General features: G+C 39.3%; 1 protein-coding gene across 2 annotated transcripts in view; it reads right to left on the reverse strand.

Annotated features, from left to right (window-relative positions):
- The window catches only part of NAMPT (nicotinamide phosphoribosyltransferase), a 41,795-nt gene extending 24,915 nt beyond the window's left edge, over positions 1-16,880 (reverse strand). The window contains exons 1-5 of one of the 2 annotated variants that reach the window (XR_009565130.2): positions 16,518-16,880; positions 15,817-15,975; positions 9,503-9,659; positions 7,446-7,549; positions 5,140-5,268 (exon numbers count right to left, since the gene is read on the reverse strand). Coding sequence is in view for 1 of the 2 variants with exons in the window: in XM_030834390.3 (XP_030690250.1) it covers positions 5,140-5,268; positions 7,446-7,549; positions 9,503-9,659; positions 15,817-15,873 (447 nt within the window). In the remaining variant the exon portion in view is untranslated. Of the gene's footprint in view, positions 1-5,139; positions 5,269-7,445; positions 7,550-9,502; positions 9,660-15,816; positions 16,114-16,517 lie in introns of those variants that run through there. The other variant, XM_030834390.3, reaches the window with a different exon arrangement.
- Positions 16,881-24,671: the final 7,791 nt, after the last annotated feature.

Genomic DNA, 24,671 nt, shown 5'->3' on the forward strand with positions numbered 1-24,671 from the left:
AGCTCTCAAATCCGCAACACAGAGGATAAGCAAACTCGGTCCTTAACAGTAAAGAATGTCAAATTACCTATTTTCCATCCAAAGCTCCAAAGTAGCAAATAATATTTGGAAAGACTATCTGTGATGAAGGACCAATGTATTTTTTTATTTTCAATCTATTGTGGACCAATAGTTTTATAAAATATACTCACACTTGGATGTTGAGGCAATTGCCATCAAAGTTTCTAAACGCTTATCCTTGATTTCCGTATTTAATGTGGACCTGCATCAAACAGTTCATGGACCAGCACTGGTCTTAATAGTCTACATCTTAAATAGTCTACATCTAAATAAGTTATTTATTTACTCCTCTAGGTAGTACTGGATCTAATTTTTCCTCGGATCTAACATGACTACTGGTAGGTTATGTACTTGAGGTATTTTTGTGTAGCACTAGACAATTCTATTCATTGAGCTATGCTTTATGTCCTTGGCTTTTATCAAAAGTCATTGTAAGAGAGCCACAGGAAACATTTCTGCATATGCTATAAACTTGTGAGGTCGCTGTCTATTTTGTAACTCAGTTCCTATTACACAGGTTCCCAAGTGAGGAAATGAAAGAATTGCTGGGTTCCTACTTTCTGCTAAGAACTGTCCCTTGCTTTCCCTTTTTTCCTTGGCTGCCAGGAAACTCCAAAGAAAGTCTGATGCTTAATCACAGCAACTATACTAATTATTATAGCTTAGGAATTCACTCCTCCATTCTAGGATCGTAATTTTCTATCTTTTATTTTGTAAACCAGATAGTCTGCTATTACAAGCAGCTTCAAATTTGTTTTAGAAAGAGCTGCTAAGCTGACAACAACATCTGTGCTCACTCAAAAAGCTATTTACTTCCTTAATTAAATTTTACAAAACAATCTTTTGCTGAATACCAGCTAAGTGACCAATAAATAAAATAAGTAAAAACAAACAAAAAGATTATTTAACCTTGGACTTCCCAACTCAGTCACCTAAGAAAAACTGCAGCATTGGATTCCTATGATTGATTAACTATGGCTCCAAATTCTTTGCAGCTCCTCCCATCAAGAGATGGAATCTATCTCTTCATCCCTTGATTCCAAGCTGTCCTTTTGATTTGCCTTTGACCAACAGAATGTAGCAGAAGCCATATTTATGACTTCCAAGCTTCTGTTTCAAGAGGTTTTATAGCTTCTACTCTCATTTTCTTAGAACCTCGAGACTGCTGTGTTATAAAGAAGCCTAAGTCATGAAAAGAGGTCCAGCAGTCCCAGTTACCTGAGCTGAGGCCCAGACATGGGAGTGAGGCCATTTCAGACTGTTTTATCCGAGCTGAACCCTCAGCTGAACGCAGACTCATATAAGTCCAAGCAAGACCAGCAGAGAACCATCCAGTCAACCGCAGAATCATGAGAAATAGCAGTTGTTTTATTTTGGGGTAGTTTGTTACATAACAGTAGAAAACTGACGCAACTCCTAACTTGAACTCTATGACAAATCACCTCTGTCTAAGCATTCCGCTCCTGAAATTATTCTTTCGTAATTGCAGTGATTCCACTGCCAGTGCCCATGATTATCCTGCTTCTAATCTTTAGCTTCTCTGACTTACTCTTTATACTGCACTGGTTATCCTTCTAAAGTTAAGAGTTTTATTCAGGTTTTGCCATTCCTTAAAATCCTTTAATGGCTATCTATTGTCCACAGAGGAAGACAGCCAATTCGTGTTGAAATTTGAGGGCTTTTACAAACTTGCCTTGTTTACCATCTAAAGATTTATCCCTTATGGTATTTTCCACTTTTATGCTATGGTCTCCCTTGGGCTACTTGCCATTCTAAGAATACCTCACCTTTTCCTGTCCCTTATTAAAAGCTTATTTTCCACTTCATGATATCTTAGACAGAATTCCCTATTTTTGCTACCAATTCAGCATTCTTACTTATATTAGTGGTTAGTTAAGAATAAATTGCTCCTCCTCCAAAGGCCCTTAAGTAAGATATAACTTACTCTAATTTCTGTGCCCAGCAATTTTTGGGTATATAACTGTAATCAATACTCATTTGCTGAAGTTAATTCAATCAACTCTCACATTTTTAATTTAACTTAGACTGATATTATCTAGGAGTATGAGAAAGATAGAAAACATAATGTGAAAAACTCTAGTTGAGTTATAAAGGTAGAAGATTGACCTTACCCCTCGAAAAATGCCAGGGAAGGAGAGAAATAACTATGAGACACAGTGATCCTTCACATCACCATTTCCTTTTCATAGTCCAACAAAATCAGCTTAAATTATACTCTTAATAAAATCACTCCCCTTTAAAAAAGATCACTGTAGGTGTAAGCAAGGGAAAAAAAGGCAAGTTAGTTTGGGTTAATTCAAGGTCTAACAAAGTGGCCTTGTTGGAAACTTCTGCAAAACAGCAATTTGCCCACACAAATCAAGATAAAATTTTTAGCTGAAAACTAAGACTAAAGTAAATGAACCTGCAAGTTTTATTTAAGAAGTGTTCATTATAACGTTACTGTCCAGGATAAGGAATTTTAAAGAATAAGAAATGGTGTGGTATAGTCGAAAGGGGACTGGACCTACACTGTTAACTAGCCTGTTCACCTCTCAGGGCTCAATTTCCTCATCTGTGAAATGAGGGCATTTGATCAATGTAATACTTTTAAAGTCTTCTTTTTAACAGCAAAAAGGTATTGTTTTGTTTTTTTGGTTGGAAGAAATGGTTAAGTTTAGCCCAATATGTTCATTCTTCAGCCCCTCACAAGTCTGAGACACCTCTGAAGAACACTTAGACTCTCTTAAACATGTTTTAAAATCTGATTTGAGGGCTAAGGTTTCTTCTAGCACCGATACTGAAATTGATAAAGCAATTCAATAATTTTAGTGGATTTTAAAATTCAGTGTACAGTGAATCAAAGAATGTTATTAATAACTTTGCACTGGGAATTCCTTGGCGGTCCAGTGATTAGGACTCAGCGCTTTCACTGCCCGGGTTCAATCCCTGGTCAAGGAACTAAGATGCAACAAGCTGCGCAGTGTGGCCAAAAAAACCCACAAAAAACCACCACACACACACTCTCACACACACACACACACACTTTACACATACTGGCAAAGGGAACTGGAAGGAATACTACTTAGTACTGTTATTTAAAATGTTTTAAATCAAGGATTTCCTGAAGAAAATCTCAAGTTTTTAAATAACAAGTTTGTTGGATTTGGTAACAGATTCCATTTATGAGGTGGTAAACTTGGGCTGGAGATGGATAAGAGGAAGATGAACCTCCTCTAACCCCACACAGAAACCCACGAAAGAGGCAAAGTGACTCTGAGAAAGCAGCTTCTGGAGACTCGGTATTTAGATTACACACAGTTTTTTATAAAACATAGGCTCTATCACAAAGGGATTGTTTCAGAACATACATTTTTGTGCCTTAGATAAAAATACCTACCAAGGAATGAAATTATTTAAATAATATACATTAGAATAGGAGGTAAACTCAATAAGCAAATGAAAACGGCATTTTTTTTCTTCAAAATCTAACAGCCTCATATTGGATTTTATGTTTAATAATTTTTAAACTAAAAATATTTTTCTATTTGCTAACAAACTGCTGTTAAGATGGCCGTATATAAACTTTTTTACTTTACGGTTTTTTTATAGTGAAATACACCAAAATAACGATTATTAAAACAGGTAGTTAAAAAAAAACTTTTTTTAAGGCTAGTGTTTTTCACTTTCTTAAGAGGATAAAGTAAAACATACATGAAAAGCAAGGCAGACTTGGAACTAGTTCTCTGCTGAACATCTGCTTTATGAAACTCCAATTCAACACAGGGGAAGAGTACTTATTGACTAAATCCTCAATCAGAAAACTAAAAAGAAAAAAAAGTGAAGCAAGGTGATTCACAAATGATGATTTTCAAAATAAGATTTATCTGTGTGGGACCTTTTGGCACTGAGCGTAAAGGATACACTAGATGATGCGGTTCAGAGCTCTTCTACTCTTTATAATGCCTTCCCCTCAGAATAAAACATCTGCCAGTAAAATAGCATGAGAACTGTTAATAATATGTTTCCTTTTACTCTGAGTTCATGAGTTAATTCAAAGTTTTAAGACATAGAAGTAAACTATTTTAAATCTTTACTTTAGTTAATTGTTCACTGTTTCAGAGCCTGTTAGGCTATTATAAATTGATGGCCCACCCAGAGTCTAAAAAGAAAGTTCCTGTCGACTTAGCAAAAATGTATTTCAAAAATATTCCTGACCTCTTACTTTTTCTAAACTTTTTCCAGTCTTTATAAATGAACCTCAAATGTATTATTTTATAATAGAACAAATTAGTTTAACCAATACATTAATAAGACAAAAAGTACCAAGCACTAAGTAAACACCTCTCAGATAGTGGGGTGACATTATTCTACGGTTACTTCCTAGGATATTTCTTCTTATAGATAAAAATCTAAGCTAATGATAATCTAATTAGATTATTAATATCAAAGCGATGAGGCTGTGAAAACATGATTGCTTAAGTACAGATACCAGGAAAGCAAACAAAGCCCTGTAATATAAACTCACAGCCTATAATGTACTCTCCTTTTGAGATTAGAAATTAAAAGCATCAGTGAATCTTGAATATATTTAAATGAGAAATACCAGGTGGTAGAGTCTAGGCCCTAAACTGATTAGGTAAAAAGAATAAAGAAAACAGTTACTAAGAAGCTGAACAAAATTCTTTTAGTCTAACTGGAACAGAACAGCCATAAAATGTCTTAAGTTACTAAAAATACACCTGTGCTGTTTTTGTAATCTTTCTCTATGATGGTATATATTTAGGATTGCAACAAATAAGATGGAGGCCAACTGAGCTTTAACAGTAATAATTCTTTACAATTTGATTTTAAGATCTCAGAAGACTAGATTTTACTGGAAGGAAACTTAAAGATTATTTAGTCCAACTGTCATTTTATAGGTGAGGAAATTGAGGCCTGGAAAGGTTTAGTAAATTTTAGGAGGTTACATAACTTTATTGGTAGCATTTTTTAAACTAGAATCCCAGTTGAATGGTTTTTACATCTACAATTAATGTTAAGTAAAAGTGAAAAGCAAAACAAAACAAAACAATTCACCTCAATCCAATTTGTAAGCCAGTAACACTCTGGATCTGTGTTTTCCACTGTGAAGAGAACATTTCCTCTGGGAATGACAGAGCCCTCAGGAACAGCTTTTACTTCTATTGGAAGATGCCCATCATATTTCTGGTAAGAGACAATAATGAAATTATTAATTCAGCAGGTGGTATGCCATTACCTGTTTAAATAAGGTTCTTTATATTTTACAGAAGCTAAACTTACTGTCATAGAAATTGCAATTGTAGATCTTATTATATTGCTAGTAATCTGGTCAGAATATCCTTATCCTCCTGAAATAAAATTAGCTAAAATGATTAACAGTTTAGTACTAGCATTAATTTTTAAATTTTATGCTGTAAAAGTACTTCTGCTAAGAAAATTTGTCACTTGAAGAGAATTTCAAACTGATTTCAAAACAAAAAAGTTGTTTTCCTATTCCTTCCAAAAAAAGAGTTTATTCCAACATATTCTAAGAGGACTATCTCTCTTCTAAGTAGGTCATTTTCATAAAAGAAAGGCTAAAGACTGAAAGATAAAATAATGGACTGCTATTAGAGAGCACAACAAAATGAACAAACAAATAAGAAAAAGAGAGCACTCCTTGCCAGTAGAAGAATCTTAAATAGGTTTTCTCTATACTGGTAGTAGACCTGATACCATTTTGGTAGTAGACAGACCAATCATAAGTATACTTTCTAGAGCTTTGGCAGTCAATATCCAAGTGCACCAATTCTCTCCCAAATTAGGCTGAGGATATAGTGGCTACATGGTATGTTACTAGATATTTAATTACGCCTCCCCCTTTTTAAAGTTAAAAGCTGTGGCTAACTTTTGGCTAGTAAGGTTTATTTATGTGATTTGGGACAAGGTAACTAGAATAAAAAAAAATCACGTTACAGCAGAAAGAATAATGCCTTAAAATCCTAGCTTGGATGCAAAAGCAGGTAGGAAACTGTGGGCAAGTAATTTAGAATCGCAAGGTCTCAGACTCCATGCTTGTAAAAGGGGTTACACAAGATTATCTCTAGGGAATCTATGAATTCCTAAGATTCTCTGAATATAAAATAAAAAGGTTTACCACCCTGACCACTGAGAATTCTATTACTAAGCACAGCACTTAACTTACCTATAACTATAATCCTCACAACAAACCAAATGGGTTAAGTGTCAACCAAATGAGTTAGCCAACATAATCAAAATATGTTCGCCAACATATTTTACTGACCTTACTCAAGATATGGGAAAACTAGCAGCGTGCTTACTCAACTTCTTCAAAGACCAGTAATTACCAAACAGTAAAATTCAATATTACGATACAGGCAGGAAAGTTAAAGTATTTCTAATTACTTTGTGTTTGATAGTTTACAATGAAAAAGACATTCATTTTAAAGATAATGAACACTTAACATAGCAAGATGCCAATAGATCCCATTCCCAACCTATCTTTGTAACAGAGAAAACCACCAGGGGACATTCAACACTTATGACTCAATTCCCATGTCTTTGGATGCCCAAAAGTTTAAGCAAGGAATCCAAACATGTTAGGTAGGAATATTACAGTACAATAAAGAATGAAAATTAACTTCATAGATTTGCACCAAACCATTCTTCTAACTATTCAGTAAGGGAAATGTCCTAGAAGTATTGCATAGAGACAGACTCACAGCATCTATTTTCTTAGATAATGTACAGTCCAGAAAATAGGCTTAAATTTTCAAATTGCCAAATAATCATGCTCTTTCTTAATTATAATGTATTTTCAAAGAAAGGATTAAATTACCTTTCTGAAAAATGTTATTTAAATTATAATACATATTACAACAAATTACTTAGATATGCTATAGATTTTAGATACTAATGATGTGTTACCAGGAAAAAAAAATTAAACATTAACTTTTCACAAGAATGTCTAAATAGCCATTATATTTATAGGGTCACAGACAGAAAAGAGTTACAATTACAGTTGACCCTAGTACAATGCTTGTGTTAGAGGCACCCACCCTCCTCTGCACAGTCAAAAATCCATGTATAACTTATGGTCAGCCCTCTGTAACTGTGGTTCCTCTGCATCTGTGATTTTGCATCTGCGGATTCAACCAACTGCAGATTGTGTAGTACTGCAGTATCTACTACTGAAAAAACTCCACATGTACATGGACCCATGCAATTCAAACCTGTGTTGTTCAAGGTTTGAATACCTGTGTTGTGTACAGTCTAATCTTCTATTCAAATTCCATGGCAAGAAATTCTGAACTAAAAGCAAAACCAAAATACATAGGTCAAAACATGAAACCATTTTTTACCTCAAGAATGTAGTTCCATCCCTTTTCATTAAAGACATCGTCTTGGAAATGCTCTTTGTACACCTCTTTGGCTTCCTGGATCTTCTCTTTGGTCACTACTTTACCTAAAAAAATAAACATCTCCTGTTTACATTTCTAAAGGCATGCTGTGAGTTGCTGAGTTGTCATAGGATTAATGTCTCTAGCTATTTCGCCCATTCTGTGGATTAAAAAAACAAGAACTGAGGTTAAATGATTCACCCAGAGTCAACAGCAGAGTCAGAAAAGGAATTTGCACTTCTAACCACTCGCTCTAAGCATAAATGTTAATTTCTTATTTGAAAAGCAAATTTGCAATAGAAGAGATTATTACATGTATAGTATTTTTAAAAAATCACAGTAATAAATTAACTTTTGGGAGATTTTTTAAAAATCTCTATTAATTTATACAGTCTTCAGATTTGAGAGTAAGCCTTTGATAGCTGGCTTTCCAGGTGAATCTGCTCACTTTATTCATAAAGGATGTCTTTGGGGCTGATAATCCAATAATTTTTACAATGCCTAAGTTTTTGCCCCCCAAATATACTTTTAGCTAACTTTATCTGTAAAATGAAGATAATAGTAGAGTACCTACTTTTAGAGTGGTTGTGAGGACGAAATGAGTTAAGACATCTGAATTAAAGCACTTAGAATAATGCTGGCCTATAACACACAATATATTTTAGCTGTAATTAATAACATTTTATAAAGTTTTTAAGCTGTAGAAAATTGAAGTGTGACATTAGTCTTTGGTAACTTTCTCTAAATAAGATCGCTAGTAAATTCATTTAAAATATCTTGGGTAATCTTGTTGCAATGAAGTACTTTGGATATCCAAGTAGGTTTTCAATAGTATAACATATCTGAACTATCTGATCTTAAAATTGCCAAGGTTACAGAAAAACGTCATCATCTGCATAAAATTCAAGTTATTCTGTATTCAATTCTGAGATTACTTTTATGTGCAAAGGTTAGAAATGAAATTTTCCAAAATGTATAAAAAACTTGGGCACTGTTTCCCCCCTCCAAATACCATTACAAAATAAGACTAGAAATGGACTTTCAAATAAGAAAGCACAGAAATTATTTCAGGGATTTTTTTCTTCTTTAAAATGCATTTGAGGGACTTCCCTAGTGGTCCAGTGGTTAAGACTCTGCCTTCCAATGCAGGATGCAAGGGTTCGATCCCTGGTCTGGGAACTAAGATCCCACATGCCGTGGGGTGTGGCCAAAAACTTAAAAAAAAATGCATTTGAGACTAAGTCCACCGTTACAGGTAGTTTTGAAAAATAGGCCTTTAAGGTAAAACTGACTAGCAAAACATATTCTAATTATAATTGCTACCACAATTCAAAATGAGTTCCCAGGTCAGTAACAAATCCTTTATTTTGAATTAATGACTAACGTCTATTAACAAACCAGATTAGCCTCAGAAAATTATTCACTTTTCTAAATTTATTCCCCATCTTACTAGTTTCAGAAAATCTTTGTCCTATTTAGAACACCAAGCACATAAGTCAAATTATAAAATTTAATGCTTTCAAATTAACAGATTTCTAAAAATTCCAAAACAACCCCTAAAATAGTTAGGGTAATTAAATAAACATCCAACTAGGACTTCCCTGATGGCGCAGTGCTTAAGAACCCGCCTGCCAAGGCAGGGGACATGGGTTCAAGCCCCGGACCGGGAAGATCCCACATGCCGCGGAGCAACGAAGCCCGTGAGCCACAACTACTGAGCCTGCGCTCTAAACCCGTGAGCCACAACTACTGAAGCCCGCGCGCCTAGAGCCCGTGCTCCACAACAGAAGTCACCGCAATGAGAAGCCCGCGCACCGCAACGAAGAGTAGCCCCCACTCGCCGCAACTAGAGAAAGCCCGCGTGCAGCAATGAAGACCTGATGCAGCCAAAAATAAATTAAAAAAAAATCAAAATTAGACTATTCAAAAAGGTACTTAAAATAATACAACAATATAGGAGGAAAACTATGATGAGGTATATAAAAGCAGTGTTTTAAACATATTAGGAAAAACAATACCTTTTAAGTACTTATTAAGAATGTACTGCAACCCATAAAATACTGTTTCCTCATATTTCACCTTCCTTATTTTGGAGTTTTCTGTCTTCTTTTCACGGCATTCAAAGTAGGAATAAACTTTGCTTGTATTGGGTGGGTACTGTTTATAGTGAGTAACCTATATGAAAGAGAAAATACCTGAATTAGAAAATACCAGAAGAATAGAATGTAAATTATGATAAAAAGAGCTTGAAATTATTTAAAACCAGAGAAACTATAGCAGAAATACAAATCAATAAATTGTTATTTTATAAATAGTTCCTGCATTCACAAATATATAGTCTGTACCAACTGTGTATCAGGCCCTGCTTCAGATGCTGAGGATGGGGAAGTAAAACAGACCGACTAGGCCTTCCTCCCATAGGGCTAGTGAGGGCTGAGAGATCATAAACAAAATAATTTGAGCTAGATGGATGCTATGAAAAATTAAAAGAAAATGATGGACTAGAAGGGGCCTGGGAGACTAAAGAGGAGGCCAAGAAGGCTTCTCTGAGATAGTAACATGTGAACAAGATTTACTGACGAGGAAATAGGAAATATCTTGACTTCAGGGACGGAAGAGAATGAAGACCACTGTGGTTGGTGCTTAGAGAATGGGGAGCGGCACATGGTAAGGTCAGAGAGAGAGAGATGCACAGACAAGATCATGTAAGGCTCACAGGCTACCAAGGAGCCTGAATTTTACCTGAAGTGCAGTGGGAAGCCATTAGCATGCTTTAAGCTGGAGTGAATATGATCTGATTCACCTCTGACAAGGATCAGCTTGGCAGAGATGGAGAATGGATTATGGGGTGACCAGAGTGGACACAGAGCATTAAGAGGCTACTGCCAAAGACTAGGTTAGGTGAGAGACTGGCTCAGTATCTTTGGAGAAGTAGGCTGATAGATTAGATTTGGGAATAAAGACGGGAAGGAATTAAGGATGTCTCCTAGATTTTTGGCTTGACAACTGAGTGAATAATGGTGCCATTTACTGAGATGGGGAAAGCCATTGGAAGGACTGGGTAAGGAAATCAAGAGCTTAGTTTTAAATATGTTAAGTAAACACTAACAAAAAGTTTCATAATATTCAAAATTAAAGTGACCTGCCAAAAGGGAGCCCTTAAATCATGTTGTTTTTCAGCACTGCTTTGACTTACATTACTAGAGAAAATAGTTGTACAATAAATTTAAAATTACTTATAAGATGAAGAGAAAAAAAACAAATTTCTCATAATATCCTCAGCTAACATTACCCCTAAAAATGTTTCCTCAAGTGGCATAGCCTTCCTGCAACTAACAGAGTACTGCCAGTACTTAAATATATGTGTGGTAAGAACAGAGGCACACAGGAAAATGTAGCTCTTCTAATAAAACTTAGTTTCACAGTTAGTTGTGTGGTTGATTTACTTCATGAAAAAATAAGCTTCTAAAAACTGCAATCCCAGATATCCCTGTATAACAGTTCAGGAGAGGTATGAGAAATATTTAAGTTGCATAGAATCTTTCTGTGACAGCGAAGTATAATTTTCTCCTGAGCTTCTCTGGATTTCCCATAAGGGTGACGTGATATATTTCCAAGAGCTTTCCTCCCACAGTGGGATCACACGACCAAAGGCAACTACTACTAACCACCTTTTACAGTTAATCACTAAGAAATAATCACAAGCCAACATTTTAACAGCACCATGTGTATGGAAGAGCACGTGGAATAACAGACTCAAAGTCACAAACTAAGCTATGTTACCTATGTAATATCTAAGGGCACTCATAAGAGGAACTTCCATTGGCTAAGACTCTCTGCCTCTTCAAAGGTGATGTGCCAGAAACAGCAAAAATCATAACTGATTCTTTCTTCTTTTCAATATTATTCAAGATTTGTCAAGCCCTGGACTTCTGTTGCCCCAGAAAATAATTCATTGCTATTTGGCTTTTGAAGTAATAACTTCAAAATACAACTTAAGGATTTTTGGATTACATTATTTTGGTGAAGGTGATAAAATTGTAAAACCAGCCATTATCATTATGCTGCCTCTTCCCTTAAATCGGGCAGAGTTCCTGGCAACTTGTACCTTTTTTTGCCGCAGCTTTAAGAGAGATTTCATAAACTGACAAAAAGGATACCAGTTTCTGGTATTTTTGTTTTGCAAGATACTCTACAATCATTACTGACCTAATCCAATCTTCCTAGGAGGTATGTTCATGATTTACATGCAGGATTTTATTTCTGTTGCCTGAGTTTTTCCTATAATTTATAATATAAAACTTACTGGAAAAACTCTATCCTAAGAATGAACAGGTACTCTCTGACATACAAACTGCAGCAGGACCACGTGTCTCACAAGGCTTAGGCTGCTGCTGTTACCATACTTAAGTGCCTGTTCAGAAGCGGTGAAAGAGAAGCAACTATGAAAAATAGGAACAGCTCAGAGGAAGACACTGCGTAGCTAAAAGTCCAAGGCAGGACTAACTTGCCCATAAGATTCTCATCTATCCCCAAATCTTTTCCTCCAAAAAGCCCCAAATTAAGATTTGTTATTCCACTACTAATGAGGAAGCAAGCTCTTCTTTAAAAAAAGCTAACTTGGGTGCTTAATCATCATACATGAATTATACAGCCTCTTATAACTTTTCTAAAATCAACTTTCACCCATCTTAGATTGTAAGGGACATCTTTCATATTTTATAATATGTAGTAGGTCTCCAATATTTATTAAATTAATGCATGAAAATGTGCTGAGTTCTAGATAACCATTTTTAAATGACCTTTTGAGAAGCAACCCACACTGGACGGCACATTTCATAACTAACATGTGATGTGGTTTAAACTGTAAATTGCTTAGGGATTACTTTCTTGTGCTATACATTATCTTTTCCAACTAGGGCTCAATTGACAACATCATCCATTCTAATCTGCTAACAGGTAAAATGTTCAGAAATGTTAAAATGATTCTCTGCTGTAGTTTGTTACAAACATTATCTACATAGAAGGGGAAGGAAGAATGGAACAGAAATGAATCTTTTAATGATCCGGTTATTCTGAAACTGATCAATGGCTATCCCAGAAATAACTGAAAAAAATGACCTGTCTCTTTTACAAAAAAACGTTCCAAATGCTTTTTAAGCACTGCAATGGCTAAGGCCAGCCCAAACGCACCTTTCTCTAGCTGGCTTAGCACAATGTAGATATAACACAGTAGATAATTTTACTTTAAACCATTTTGAAAACATAAATGGTTAACACTTAAGATTAAGTGTCCTTTTCATTTGTAACAAGAACCCAGGATAAAAATAGAAGAAACAACCACATTCACCTATTTCCTTAGTTCATCAATATGTATAATAAAGTATGAGATTACAGAAATGAGTATGTATCTTAAATGCCTCTCCTTTGGCCCAAATTGTCCTGATCCCTCTGGAAAGGATACAAGTGAAAACAAAATTCCCACATGTTGTCATGCACTTGGACACTATCCCATCTACTTGCAAAACACCTTTCTCTAGTGCCTAGACAGCCAATTATCCTTGCTTCAGTTCTAGAAAAAATAAATCAACAATATCCTGCTCTCTTCCACCAATACATCTAAAGCTGTTAGCTCCCTACTTTAACTGGCCAACAGTATGCAAGTACTGATAAGGATATGCATGTAACATTCTCATGTAATTTCCTAATAAAAGTGTAATTTCACTACTTCTAGACTCAAGATTACCATTTCTGTCTCCTCTTCATCTAAGAAGATAAAAAGCTGAAAATACTAAAGAGGCTATAAGGACCACTAAAAGTGTAAGGAAAATGAAACTTAAGCGACTAAATTGTGAGTGTGCAATACACTACTTATTTTACTATATTGCTGTAAACCACTGGTATAAAACATATCATCCTGACTGAATCCTCTTGAGGGTTTTTTTGTGGGGAAGGGAGGGAAATGAAATATCTTACGCAGGTGATAATCTTCTTAAAAGGTTTTATATTCGAAATGGGATAAAATACACCAGTCTGACCTGAAAATGTACAGGAATAAACTTTACTAAATAGATGCAAATTCTGATAGTGTTGTTAAGTATGCCTTGCTAGCAAATTAGAAAACTTTAAGGTAACCACTCTTACCTTTCATCCCAGGAAATTGATGTTAAAGCAATTTACATTCCTTATATATAATGGCTAGAGGAACTACAAACGAAAGAAGCTTGCACACTGTTTTGTAATGTTTAAACCATTTTGAAAATATAAATGGTTAACACTTAAGTGTCCTTTTCATTTATAACAAGAACCCAGGATAAAAACAGAAGAAACAACCACATTTACCTATTTCCTTAGTTCATCATTATGTATAATAAAGTATGAGATTACAGAAATGAATATCTATTTATTTAAATTTATTTATCGTATTTATTTATTTTTGGCTGTGTTGGGCCTTCGTTGCGGGTGCGCGGACTTCTTATTGCGGTGGCTTCTCTTGCTGCAGAGCACGGGCTCCAGGCGCACGGGCTTCAGCCGCTATGGCTCGTGGGCTCTAGAGTGCAGACTCAGTAGTCGTGGCCCATGGGATTAGTTGCTCCGCTGCACGTGGGATCTTCCCGGACCAGGGCTCGAACCCATGTCCCCTGCATTGGCAGGCGGATTCTTAACCACTGTGCCACCAGGGAAGCCCTGAATATATACTTTAAACGTCTGTTTTGTTTTTTTTAAAAGTTGGACCAATCAACCTCCGTTTATATTTCCCATTTTCAATAAAATAAGTTACTACATTAAAAAATCTGAAAATTATTTTAAAGATTTAGTTAAGGACAAAGTTCTAGAAAACTATGCATGAGACCATTCTAAAATCACTATTAAAAATACTCAAAACACTATAATTGAACTAAGAGACCACAAGAGGAGTACAAGTAAAAATACCCTTGATAGCACTATGATATCCTTGCAATTGTGTAGATTTCCACTTTAAAATTCCATTTAAAAGACCACTTGTTAAAGAAACTTGGTTCTACTTTAAATAATAACCCACCTAAATTATCATAAGTAGAATCTTAAACCAGCTGGGAAGGAAAGTTCAACAGAGAACTTAAGTAAAATGGGATTCTCCAAAATACTTTATTGGAATATTTAAGAAAAAACAAAAAGCAACAAAAACCACAACAAAAACCAAAATCTGAAAACATTATGCTTTAATCACTATATTCCAAACTACCATGCTGCTCAAGTAAAAACGAAAATTTATTCTGTGAAAGTGGAGTTTCCAGTCTGACATGTCATCTTTTAGGTGTCCTGGCTAACAAAGCTTGTTAGCAAAGTATAATCCAGTTTATTTCATATAATTTGGAAACTAGGGGAAAGGATATTTGCCGGATTTCTCTTTAATCACTCTTCCCTTTACTAATGTGTGTGAGTTTCAAATAAAATTAACGGGTCAGCTATACATGCAAGCGTCCAATAGCCATAGTAAGAGAATGTTGTGTCGCTTCTCTCTCAACAAGTTCTCCAAGGTTAACTACAGTTCCTTTAACACCTCGTGTTTCACTTTCCTTTTCACAGAAACCTCACAGGGATCCTAATGGAATAAGGGCAGATCGGCCTTTCCAAGAAGAGGTACGGAGCGTGAGTGATCACCAGGAGCAAGGGAGTCTGAAACGGAGGCCAGTGGAATGGGACGGGGGATCCAGCCGGGCCACAGGCACAGGAACGTGGCTGGCTGCTCTGGCATCCCTACTAGGACTTCGCCCACCCGTTCCTCGGGAAGGGGCGTACCTGCCGGCTAAGGCGTGAGCGCGCTCGACTCAGCTCCGCGGGGGAAACCCCACTTCTCAAACCCGGCTCAGTCTTTCCACCGTGGAACCCCAGGGGCCGTTACCTAACTGACCCGCTCCTCGGGCGAGCCCTCGCTCAGCCCGGCCCGGGGCCAAAAGGCCGTGCTCCTGCGGAAGGCGTGAGCTCGGCCGGTGACGCCCTAGCCACCCCGGCCGCCGGCCCGCTGAGCCGAGCTGAGCCGCCCCGAGCCCCGGGCAGCAGGCGAGCGGCACCAGCTCGGGCCCGCCTCAGCCCCTCGCCGCGCCCCCCCCAACCACGCACCCCCAGGCCCCGCCTCCTGCCGTCTATCCCTCCATCCCTCCTCCATCCGCCTCCTCCCCACTGCGGCGCCAGCCTCACCTGCCCCTAGTCGCCGCCGCCGCCGCCGCGCCTTCCCTCGGGGCCGCCTCGCGCCACGACCCTAGCCCGGCCGCCCCTGCCCCGCAGCCTCGCGCTGGTCCCCGACGCGCCCTCTCTTCCTCCGTCACCTGCCCCCGCCCCGAGCTTCTACCTTGTACGAGTCGGTGGCCAGGAGGATGTTGAACTCGGCTTCTGCCGCAGCATTCATCTCGGGCCGGAGTGTAGGGGCCGCGCGCCGCGGGCTGCCCGGCGCGGCTGCGAGGAAGGAGAAAAATGGGCTTCACCGCGCTCCGTTGCTTAAGTCACCGCTCTGTCGGAGAGGGAGGGTGAGAGGAGGGGGAAACGGAGCCGGGAGGAGGGACCAGAGGAGGGCAGGCCTGGGAGCCGTGACGCGGCGGGGGAGGCGGCGCGCGCGCTCGCAGTCTAGGGACTCCGGCGGCCTCCTCACCCCGACTCCCCGCCCCCGCCCCATCGCCCTGGCGGGGACGCGAGGGGCGGGGCGCGGCCGCGCGTGCGCAGCGCGCAGGGGGCGGGGCGGGTAGGACGTGAGGCACGCTCTCTTCTCGGAGACGCCCATCCCGGGAAGCCTGAGGCTGCGAGGCCGCCCCGGCCCTTGACCCGGGCGCCGGCTTGGCTTTCGTTTCCCTGCCCGGCGCAGTGGGGCGGGGCCGAGAGGGGGCGTTCCCAGCCTCGCCACCTCTGCGATTAGCCGGTTCGCCCGCCCCGCTGGCACCTTCCTATCCTACCCAGTCCTGGCCCGTTTTCTGAGTCCTCTTGAAGTCACGCCACCCGGCTAGGGGCCAAGGAGCCTCCCTCTGCCCGTCTCTCCGTCCCCCTCGCGCACGTACTCACCTTTGTCTCTGGCTCGGATTAAGGATCGAGCCTTTTGCCTCCATCCCTCGTGTCCCTCCTGGTCCTCCTAACCCTCGCTTTAAAATCTGAAGAGCGGCGGTGAGGAATAGGTCTGGGGGTCCCCTTTAATCTGACGCATCGACTCCGCTTTCCTCCGGCTCTGTGGCTGAGCTCTTGATCCTTTGAGGATGTTTAGACTGTCCCCGAGAAAATAGACTGCGCCCAAAGTCGGGGGTTGAATTCAATCCTCACAGATAATCAAAGGACAAGACCTAGTTGAATCTAATATTGCCGAGAAGTAAACGGCAACGAGCCAAGTCTTTGACAGGGTGTGAGACTGACGTTTGTCATCGTTGTAATCGCTCAATCTTGGGAAACGGGTTGGCAACCTGGAAATAAAAAAACGAGTGAAACGACGTCGGATGACTTCAGCCAAATGCGGACCATCTATTTGCGCAGTTCTCATACGTGGTTGCATTTTTGCGTAAAATTAAGATTCCCTTTGTCCCCATGATCAATAGCTGTTTTTTTGTTGTTTGTTTGTTTTTTTAAGATTTAGGTTTTACAAGATACAAGTAGCTGGGAAAAAGCGATTTAATGAAAACCAGTACGGGAACTTTACAGATTGTCATTCAAATTAGTGAAAGTCTCATTTTATGGGGGTGGGGGGGTCGGGGTGGAGGCTGTGAATTGAGAGTTTCATTGCCCGAAAACTGACACCGCTTCAATTAAAAGCAACTTCAGTCCAGACAATGTCACGGAGTCAGTACAGATTCCTGACAAATGCCTCCATCTATAGGTAGATGCAGCACAAGCAAAGATCACAGAAGTAGTGAGATATCCCTAGGCACTCAACAAGGTAGTGAGATATCCCCTAGACACTCACCAAGGTAGTGAAAAATGCTAATGCATTTAGAATTATTTTCAACAACAAGGTTTAAGACAAACGAGGCTTTTTTGGTTGACCTTACGTGTGTTTACTAGGGGAAATTACTTTTAAAACTATTTAAATAATTGAAATATAAAAAATTTTATTAGGGGAGATTCTGTTACGTTAGTTTAAGCAGTGCCATTAAAAGAAGAAAAATAATCCTTTTTGCTCCTCTTAATTTGGAGCTTTTTTTCCTTCATTCATTTTAAATTTCTATAACCTACTTTACTTAAATGATAAATGCTTTTTGCTTAGCTTCCTGGAATCCATGTATGTATATAACTGACTACTGTTCTATGCACCTTATGCAGGAAAAAAAAAAAGAATTCTGATTACAAAGAGGGCTTTGTTTATGGTAGCATTTTTTTAAAAAAGCAAAATAAAATTTGAACTGCATTCTTTGAGCTGAAGTTACAGTTTTAAGGTGAAAAGCCTTAATATCAGTGCAAATAAAAATGTTAATATTACACTGCTTGTTAAACGCAGAAACTCATAAAGCCTGCACCCATATTAGCAACTTAAACCCTCACAGCAGCCTCCAGAGAGGAAAATGAAGTCATGTTACCAATAGAAAATGACCATTTGTCTAAGGTAGAATTAGACACACTCTATATGTAACTACATGGTTAAGCAGGAACAATTTTGAGTTAGTCAGGATTTACAACTATGAAATTATCACCAAATACAAAGTCAAGGTTTCATTTTGAAATGGCCTCCCCGAAGGACAATTTAACAGCTAGCATTTAGTATGTTTATCTAGTAGCATATAAAAGATCTGAGAAACTGTTTCTCATAGGTCCCCGCAACATGACAAATAATGACGAAAACAAAGACTCAAATGGGCCCCCTCACTTTGTTCAAAGTCCTGGATTAATCTGCCACTCCTACCAAACAGCCCGTCAAGCTTGGTGAATTGGGCATCCAGCTCCTTGTCTATCCTCCTCAGAGAGCTATGAAAGGCCTGTGACTCATACATTTGATCAAAGTGGGTTTTCCTGCACCACCCCGTTTCCACACACCCTTCCAGACAGCCTTTGGTACACTTTTGTATTTCAAAGTTGCCTCGGATATTCTAATCAAACCTGAGTTCACCTCAGTAATAACACTGGAGAAGTAGGTGTGGGACTCACCCACCCGGAACGCCTGACAATGGTCCTACCCATTACCCTACATAACTTTCTCTAGCCTAACCAAGGAGCAAAAGCTGTCACGAAGACAAATGTAAAAGAGGAATTTTTAAATTAAACTTGAACCTTTTTCTTATTCAAACTTCCATGGCCCTTTGGGGACACCCCAGAGTTCTAATTTTGTAAGGAAAAGGTCTCATCTACAGAAAGACATGGGTCTTTGTGAATCTGATTATCAGCGCTGCCCACCCCTGATTCAGTTTGCTGGGTCCTCTACGATCACATAGAGACGCACAGAAAACTGCTGAGTCTTCGTCTAAAAGTATAGAAATGATACAGTAAATGTAACCCACATACAGGAAGAATTAGCACACATACATGGATTGTTCATAGACCTTCCATTACAAAATGTTCTGGTACACTTTCTACGGTCTTGTGGTCTGACTGTGCTACACTCTTCTAACCAACTATTTTCCTGGGCAAAGTAAGGAAAATGTGTACATGTTATGATGCTATGAGTGGGGATTTGGATGTCATAATTACTTATAAATTTTGCTGATGGCCACTTTTAGACTCAATGGCCACAATCAATGACTAAGAGAATGAGACTGTTAGGACTATAAAAGACTGTCAAGATACTTTCATGCAGCGTTTCCCTAAGAGAGTTTTTATCACTGATGGTAGTATGTGGTACATATCAGTGGTACACAGATATGCATTTTTATTTCAATTATTATGTATGTATTTTATTTTTTTGCGGTACGCAGGCCTGTCACTGCTGTGGCCTCTCCCGTTGTGGAGCACAGTCTCCAGACGCGCAGGCTCAGCGGCCATGGCTCACGGGCCTAGCTGCTCCACGGCATGTGGGATCTTCCCAGACCGGGGCACGAACCCGTGTCCCCTGCATCGGCAGGCGGGCTCTCAACCACTGCGCCACCAGGGAAGCCCTATGTATTTATTTTTAATGAGTTTTAGAAAAATGTAACTAGCACACAAAACTCAATTTTTTTCTTGGGAATCATTACTTAGGATGAAGCCAAAGTTGATGGGCACTTGGACTGGTGAACTTTGTTATTTTCCTTGCCTTTCCTAACCTGTCAGCTGCTTTCATATCTTCAACAGAAGACTGGTTTCCTTGAAGAAGCTAAACAGAAAAGGCTACATACTGTATGATCTCATGTATATAAAATTCTAGAAAGGCAAAACTAGTGTGAAAGAAAGTGATTGTCAGAGGTTGAGGCTAAGGGAAGCTGACTGAATGCAAAGGGGCATGAGGAAACTTTTTGGGGTAAAGGAAATGATATGTGTGATAGTGATTACACAACTGTTCACATATGTCAGAATTAATTGAAGTCTATACTTAAAATTGGTGAATTGTGTATATATTATATCTCAAGAAAACTAAAGACTGGTTTTCTTGAAATCATTTAAAATATTTTCCCCCTCTTTTCCCATTCTGTTTTCTTATGTTTCCATTTCCATGTTCCCATTTTACTTTACACGATTTGGAGATAAGCACCATTTTGCTCTCCTTAGAGAAAGGATAGTTGTTAGAACAAAAAAACTTACAATTTGTATGGAAACACAAAAGACCCCAAATAGCCAAAGCAATCTTCAGAAAGAAAAACAGAGCTGGAGGAATCAGGCTCCCTGACTTCAGACTATACTACTGATACAAAGCTATAGTAATCAAAACAGTATGGTACTGGCACAAAAACAGAAATATAGATCAATGGAAGAAGAAAGAAAGTCCAGAGATAAACCCATGCACCTATGGTCAACAACTCTATGATGAAGCAGGCAAGAATATACAATGGAGAAAAGACAGTCTCTTCAATAAGTGGTGCTGGGAAAACTGGACAGCTACCTGTAAAAGAATGAAATTAGAAAATTCTCTAACACCATACACAAAAATAAACTCAAAATGGATTAAAGACCTAAATGTAAGACCTGATGCTATAAGACTCTTACACGAAAACATAGGCAGAACAGTCTCTGACATAAATCGCAGCAAGATCTTTTTTGATCCACCTCCTAGAGTAATGAAAATAAAAAAGTAAACAAATGGCACCTAATTAAACTTGAAAACTTTTGCACAGCAAAGGAAACCATAAACAAAATGAAAAGACAACCCACAGAATGGGAGAAAATATTTGCAAATGAAGTGATACCCAAGGGATTAATCTCCAAAATATTCAAATAGCTCATGCAGCTCAATATTAAAAAAAAAACCAAACAACCCAGTCAAAAAATGGGTGAAGGATCTAAATAGAAAGTTCTCCAAAGAAGACATACAGATGACCAAAAAGCACATGGAAAGATGTTCAATATCACTAATTACTAGAGAAATGCAAATCAAAACTACAATGAGGGCTTCCCCGGGGGCACAGTGGTTGAGAGTCTGCCTGCCTATGCAGGGGACACGGGTTCGTGCCCCGGTCCAGGAAGGTCCCATATGCCGCAGAGCGGCTGCGCCCGTGAGCCATGGCCACTGAGCCTACGCGTCCGGAGCCTGTGCTCCGTAACGGGAGAGGCCATAACAGTGAGAGGCTTGCGTACCGCAAAAAAAAAAAAAAAAAAACTACAATGAGGTATCATGTTACACCTGTCAGAATGGCCATCATCAAAAAAAAAAAATCAACAGTAAATGCTGGAGAGGGTGTGGAGAAAAGGGAACCCTCCTACACTGTTGGTGGGAATGTAAATTGGTACAATCACTATGGAGAACAGTAAGGAGGTTCCTCAAAAAACTAAATGTAGAACTACCATATGATCCAGCAATGCCACTCCTGGGCATATATCATAATTTGAAAATATACAGGCACCCCAATGTTCATTGCAGCACTACTTACAATACCCAAGACATGGAAGCAACCTAAATGTCCATGGACAGGGGAGTGGATAAAGAAGATGTGTTTCATGTATACAATGGAACACTACTCAGCTGTAAAAAATAATGAAATAATGCCATTTGCAGCAGCATGGATGGACCTAGAGATTGTCATATTGAGTGAAGCCAGACAGAGAAAGATAAACACCATATGATATTGCTTATATGTGGAACCAAAAAAAATGGTACAAATGAACTTATTTAGAAAACAGAAATAGAGTCACAGATGTAGAAAACAAACTTATGATGACCAGGGGGCAAAGGAGGGATAAATTGGGAGATTGGGACTGACATATGCACACTACTATACATAAAATAGATAACTAATGAGGACCTACTGTATAGCACAGGGAACTCTACTCAATACTCTGTAATGACCTATATGGGAAGAGAATCTAAGAAAGAGTGGATATATGTATATGTATAACTGATTCACTTTGCTGTACATCTGAAATTAACAGAACATTGTAAATCAACTATACTCAAAGAAAAATTTAAAAAAAAACAAGAAAGGATAGTTGTGTTGAAGTTGCTGAACATTTATAGAAGCCCAATGTCAAAAGGAGTTTCTTGCTATTGAGTAGGAAGCAGGAAAAGGAATACAATTAAGTTCAATAGGAATATAAAAACACCTAGTATATACATAGTAATGTACAAAGAAGCATGAAGACTTCAAAAAGAAATGTCACATTTGTCCTCTGTTCTTTTCCAAAGCAGCTATGAAGTGACTGGGATCTGGAGTTGGGGGAAATAAAACAATACAGGTAGCTGATTCATAATTCCTAGTATATTCAGCATTGGACTGTAAAATCGAGGTAAAACTGCATATAGATATGACCCTTAAATACAGGAACAACTTGTAAGGAACAATCAAGGCCTGGATAAAGATCAACCACCTTCCACCCAACGTCCACTCCCTGGACTTTTTCTCTACCAAGAACTGCTCCACCCGTGAAACTTTACATTGCAGCCTTGCTTTCTCTGGTCAGTATATCCTGCTTTCCTCACTCACTCACTCACTCTCCTCCTGGAACTTTGTTGCTCAGCATTTGGCCATAAGACTTCACTTTCCTCCTTATCTAGACCTAGCCCTGTTCCTTCTAGTGTCAGCATCATCTGTGGCCCCCTTATTTCCTAGTTGGCCCTCAGATCCTTACCTTTTTTGCCCTTAGAGTATCCCGGCTGCTGAGCACCAGTAGGAAACATCACACAGCCATGAATCTGTCATCCACAGCAGGACAATGTGGTGCTGCCTGGCAGTCCTTTTATAACCCCCATTCAGCAGTCTTTCCCATTTTGCTCAGCAGTGTTTTGAAATGTTTACCTCCTTCCTCAAACTCTTTACTCTCAAACAACTGTCTCCCTCTTAGCAGACGATAGAGTCCCCTATGTAAGAAAAACCAAGGTCATCACTAGGAACTCCCTAAACTACCATAGCTATGAGAGCAGTGGTCTGTCTTTTTTAGAAGTCTATTCTCGGAGCCACGTGTAGTGCAAGGCACACAGCAGGGCCTTAGTAAATATTTACTGGCTGAATGGAGCTATTTCTATCACCAGCAAAAGTAGGATGGACCTTGTGGTAGATTATATCATCTGCCCATGTTCAAACTCCCTCTCTTTTGCATTGTTCACCCGTATTCAAAGTCCCTCTTCCACATCGTCATGCTATTAAACTCAGGCATGACCACAGGAATTGCTTTAGCCATGAAATGTGGACTGAGCTGATATGCAACACTTCCCTGCAGAAGCTTTAACTCAGGCGTGGTTGCCATTCTCTCTTTTCTTTCTGCCACCAAGACTGCAGGGTTCCAGTTGGGGGCTGAGCCATGATCCTAAATTCTGAAATGTGGGTGACACCGAACCAAATCAGAGCCAACAGGTGCTGGACGTGTAATGTGAGTGAGAATCAACCTTTCTCGTTGTCAACCGTGATGATTTTGGAGGTTGTCACCACAGCATAACTAGGATTATCCTGACAGATATAAGCCTCTACGCACGTTTTCTTCTTTCTCCAGGCTCAGGGAAAGATGCCCTTCTCTCTGGCCCGGGCTAATCTCCCTCACCTATGCTCTGGATCCACCTCCTGCCCCTCCCCCCGCCATCTCCTTAGGTCCAAGGTCTTTTAAGTGTTCTGTTCTGCTGAGCCACACCTATGATACATTAGACGCTTGTATAAGAAGTCATTGTTCTAGATTTCCTTTTGTTTCTCCAAGTCACACCAACCTTGTGGGATAATCAAGAACTTGGGAAACAAACAAAATGGTTTAGTATTTACAGTCTTCTCTTCCCCTTCCAAATTATTACAGCTCCTCCCTTCCCAAGGTTTCAAAGACACTCATTTCAATGCATTGCCACTCTTGGATTGGGGGTCATTCTCTCTGCTCTTTGCTCTGACGCATGGTAGCCTCTTCTAGCCTGCTTGTCATCCTTCTGCAGCCACATGCCCTGCAGTTGTGCTCATGCAGTGGCTTTGTACTTCTGTAAATGGTAGTGCTGGGTAAGGCTCTTGGCCCACTAGTGATTACAGCTCATAATACACCTTTAAAAAGAATTCTGGCTTTCATTGTCCTCTCATCTCAAATACTTGGGACAACTTTCCAAGGGCTTACATAGAGGGTGTTGGGATGGTACCACCCTGTTTCAATAAACAGACCTCCCCTCACTTTTCTCAGATAGGATACTTTCGGTGCCAGGAGTGACACTATTGCTATTAAAGGTGGCTTAAGGAATAGGGGCTTAATTTCATCTACAACAGGAAGTCTTGGGGTAGGTTTTTCAAGGGTGGGTTCAGTAACTCAAAAATATCGAGATTCCTGGCTCTTTCTTTTTTCCCCCTGTTATCCTCAATATTATTAAAGAAGTGTCTTTGTCACACAAGTCACAAGATGATTGCCACAGCTCCAGGTATCATGACTTCACACAAAAACATGCAGAAGTGAGAAAAGAAAGTGAGGTTTTGTTTCATGTGCACGTCTCTCTTTTTATTAGATGGAAAAATCTTTCCCAGAAGCCCCCAACAGACTTCCCTTGGGCCCTACTGCCCAGAGTTGGATGTATGCCCACGCCCTAGATGCAAGGGAGAATGCAAAGGTGAGAATGTTGGTATATTCAGTTTCTGGAATAGGAGGAAAGCTCCACTGTCAAGGAAGAAGGGGGTTAGAAATGGAACTATCAATACCATATGATCCAGCAATCACACTCCTGGG

This window comes from Globicephala melas, chromosome 9 (assembly GCF_963455315.2).
Source record: "Globicephala melas chromosome 9, mGloMel1.2, whole genome shotgun sequence".
NCBI classification, from domain to species: domain Eukaryota; kingdom Metazoa; phylum Chordata; class Mammalia; order Artiodactyla; family Delphinidae; genus Globicephala; species Globicephala melas.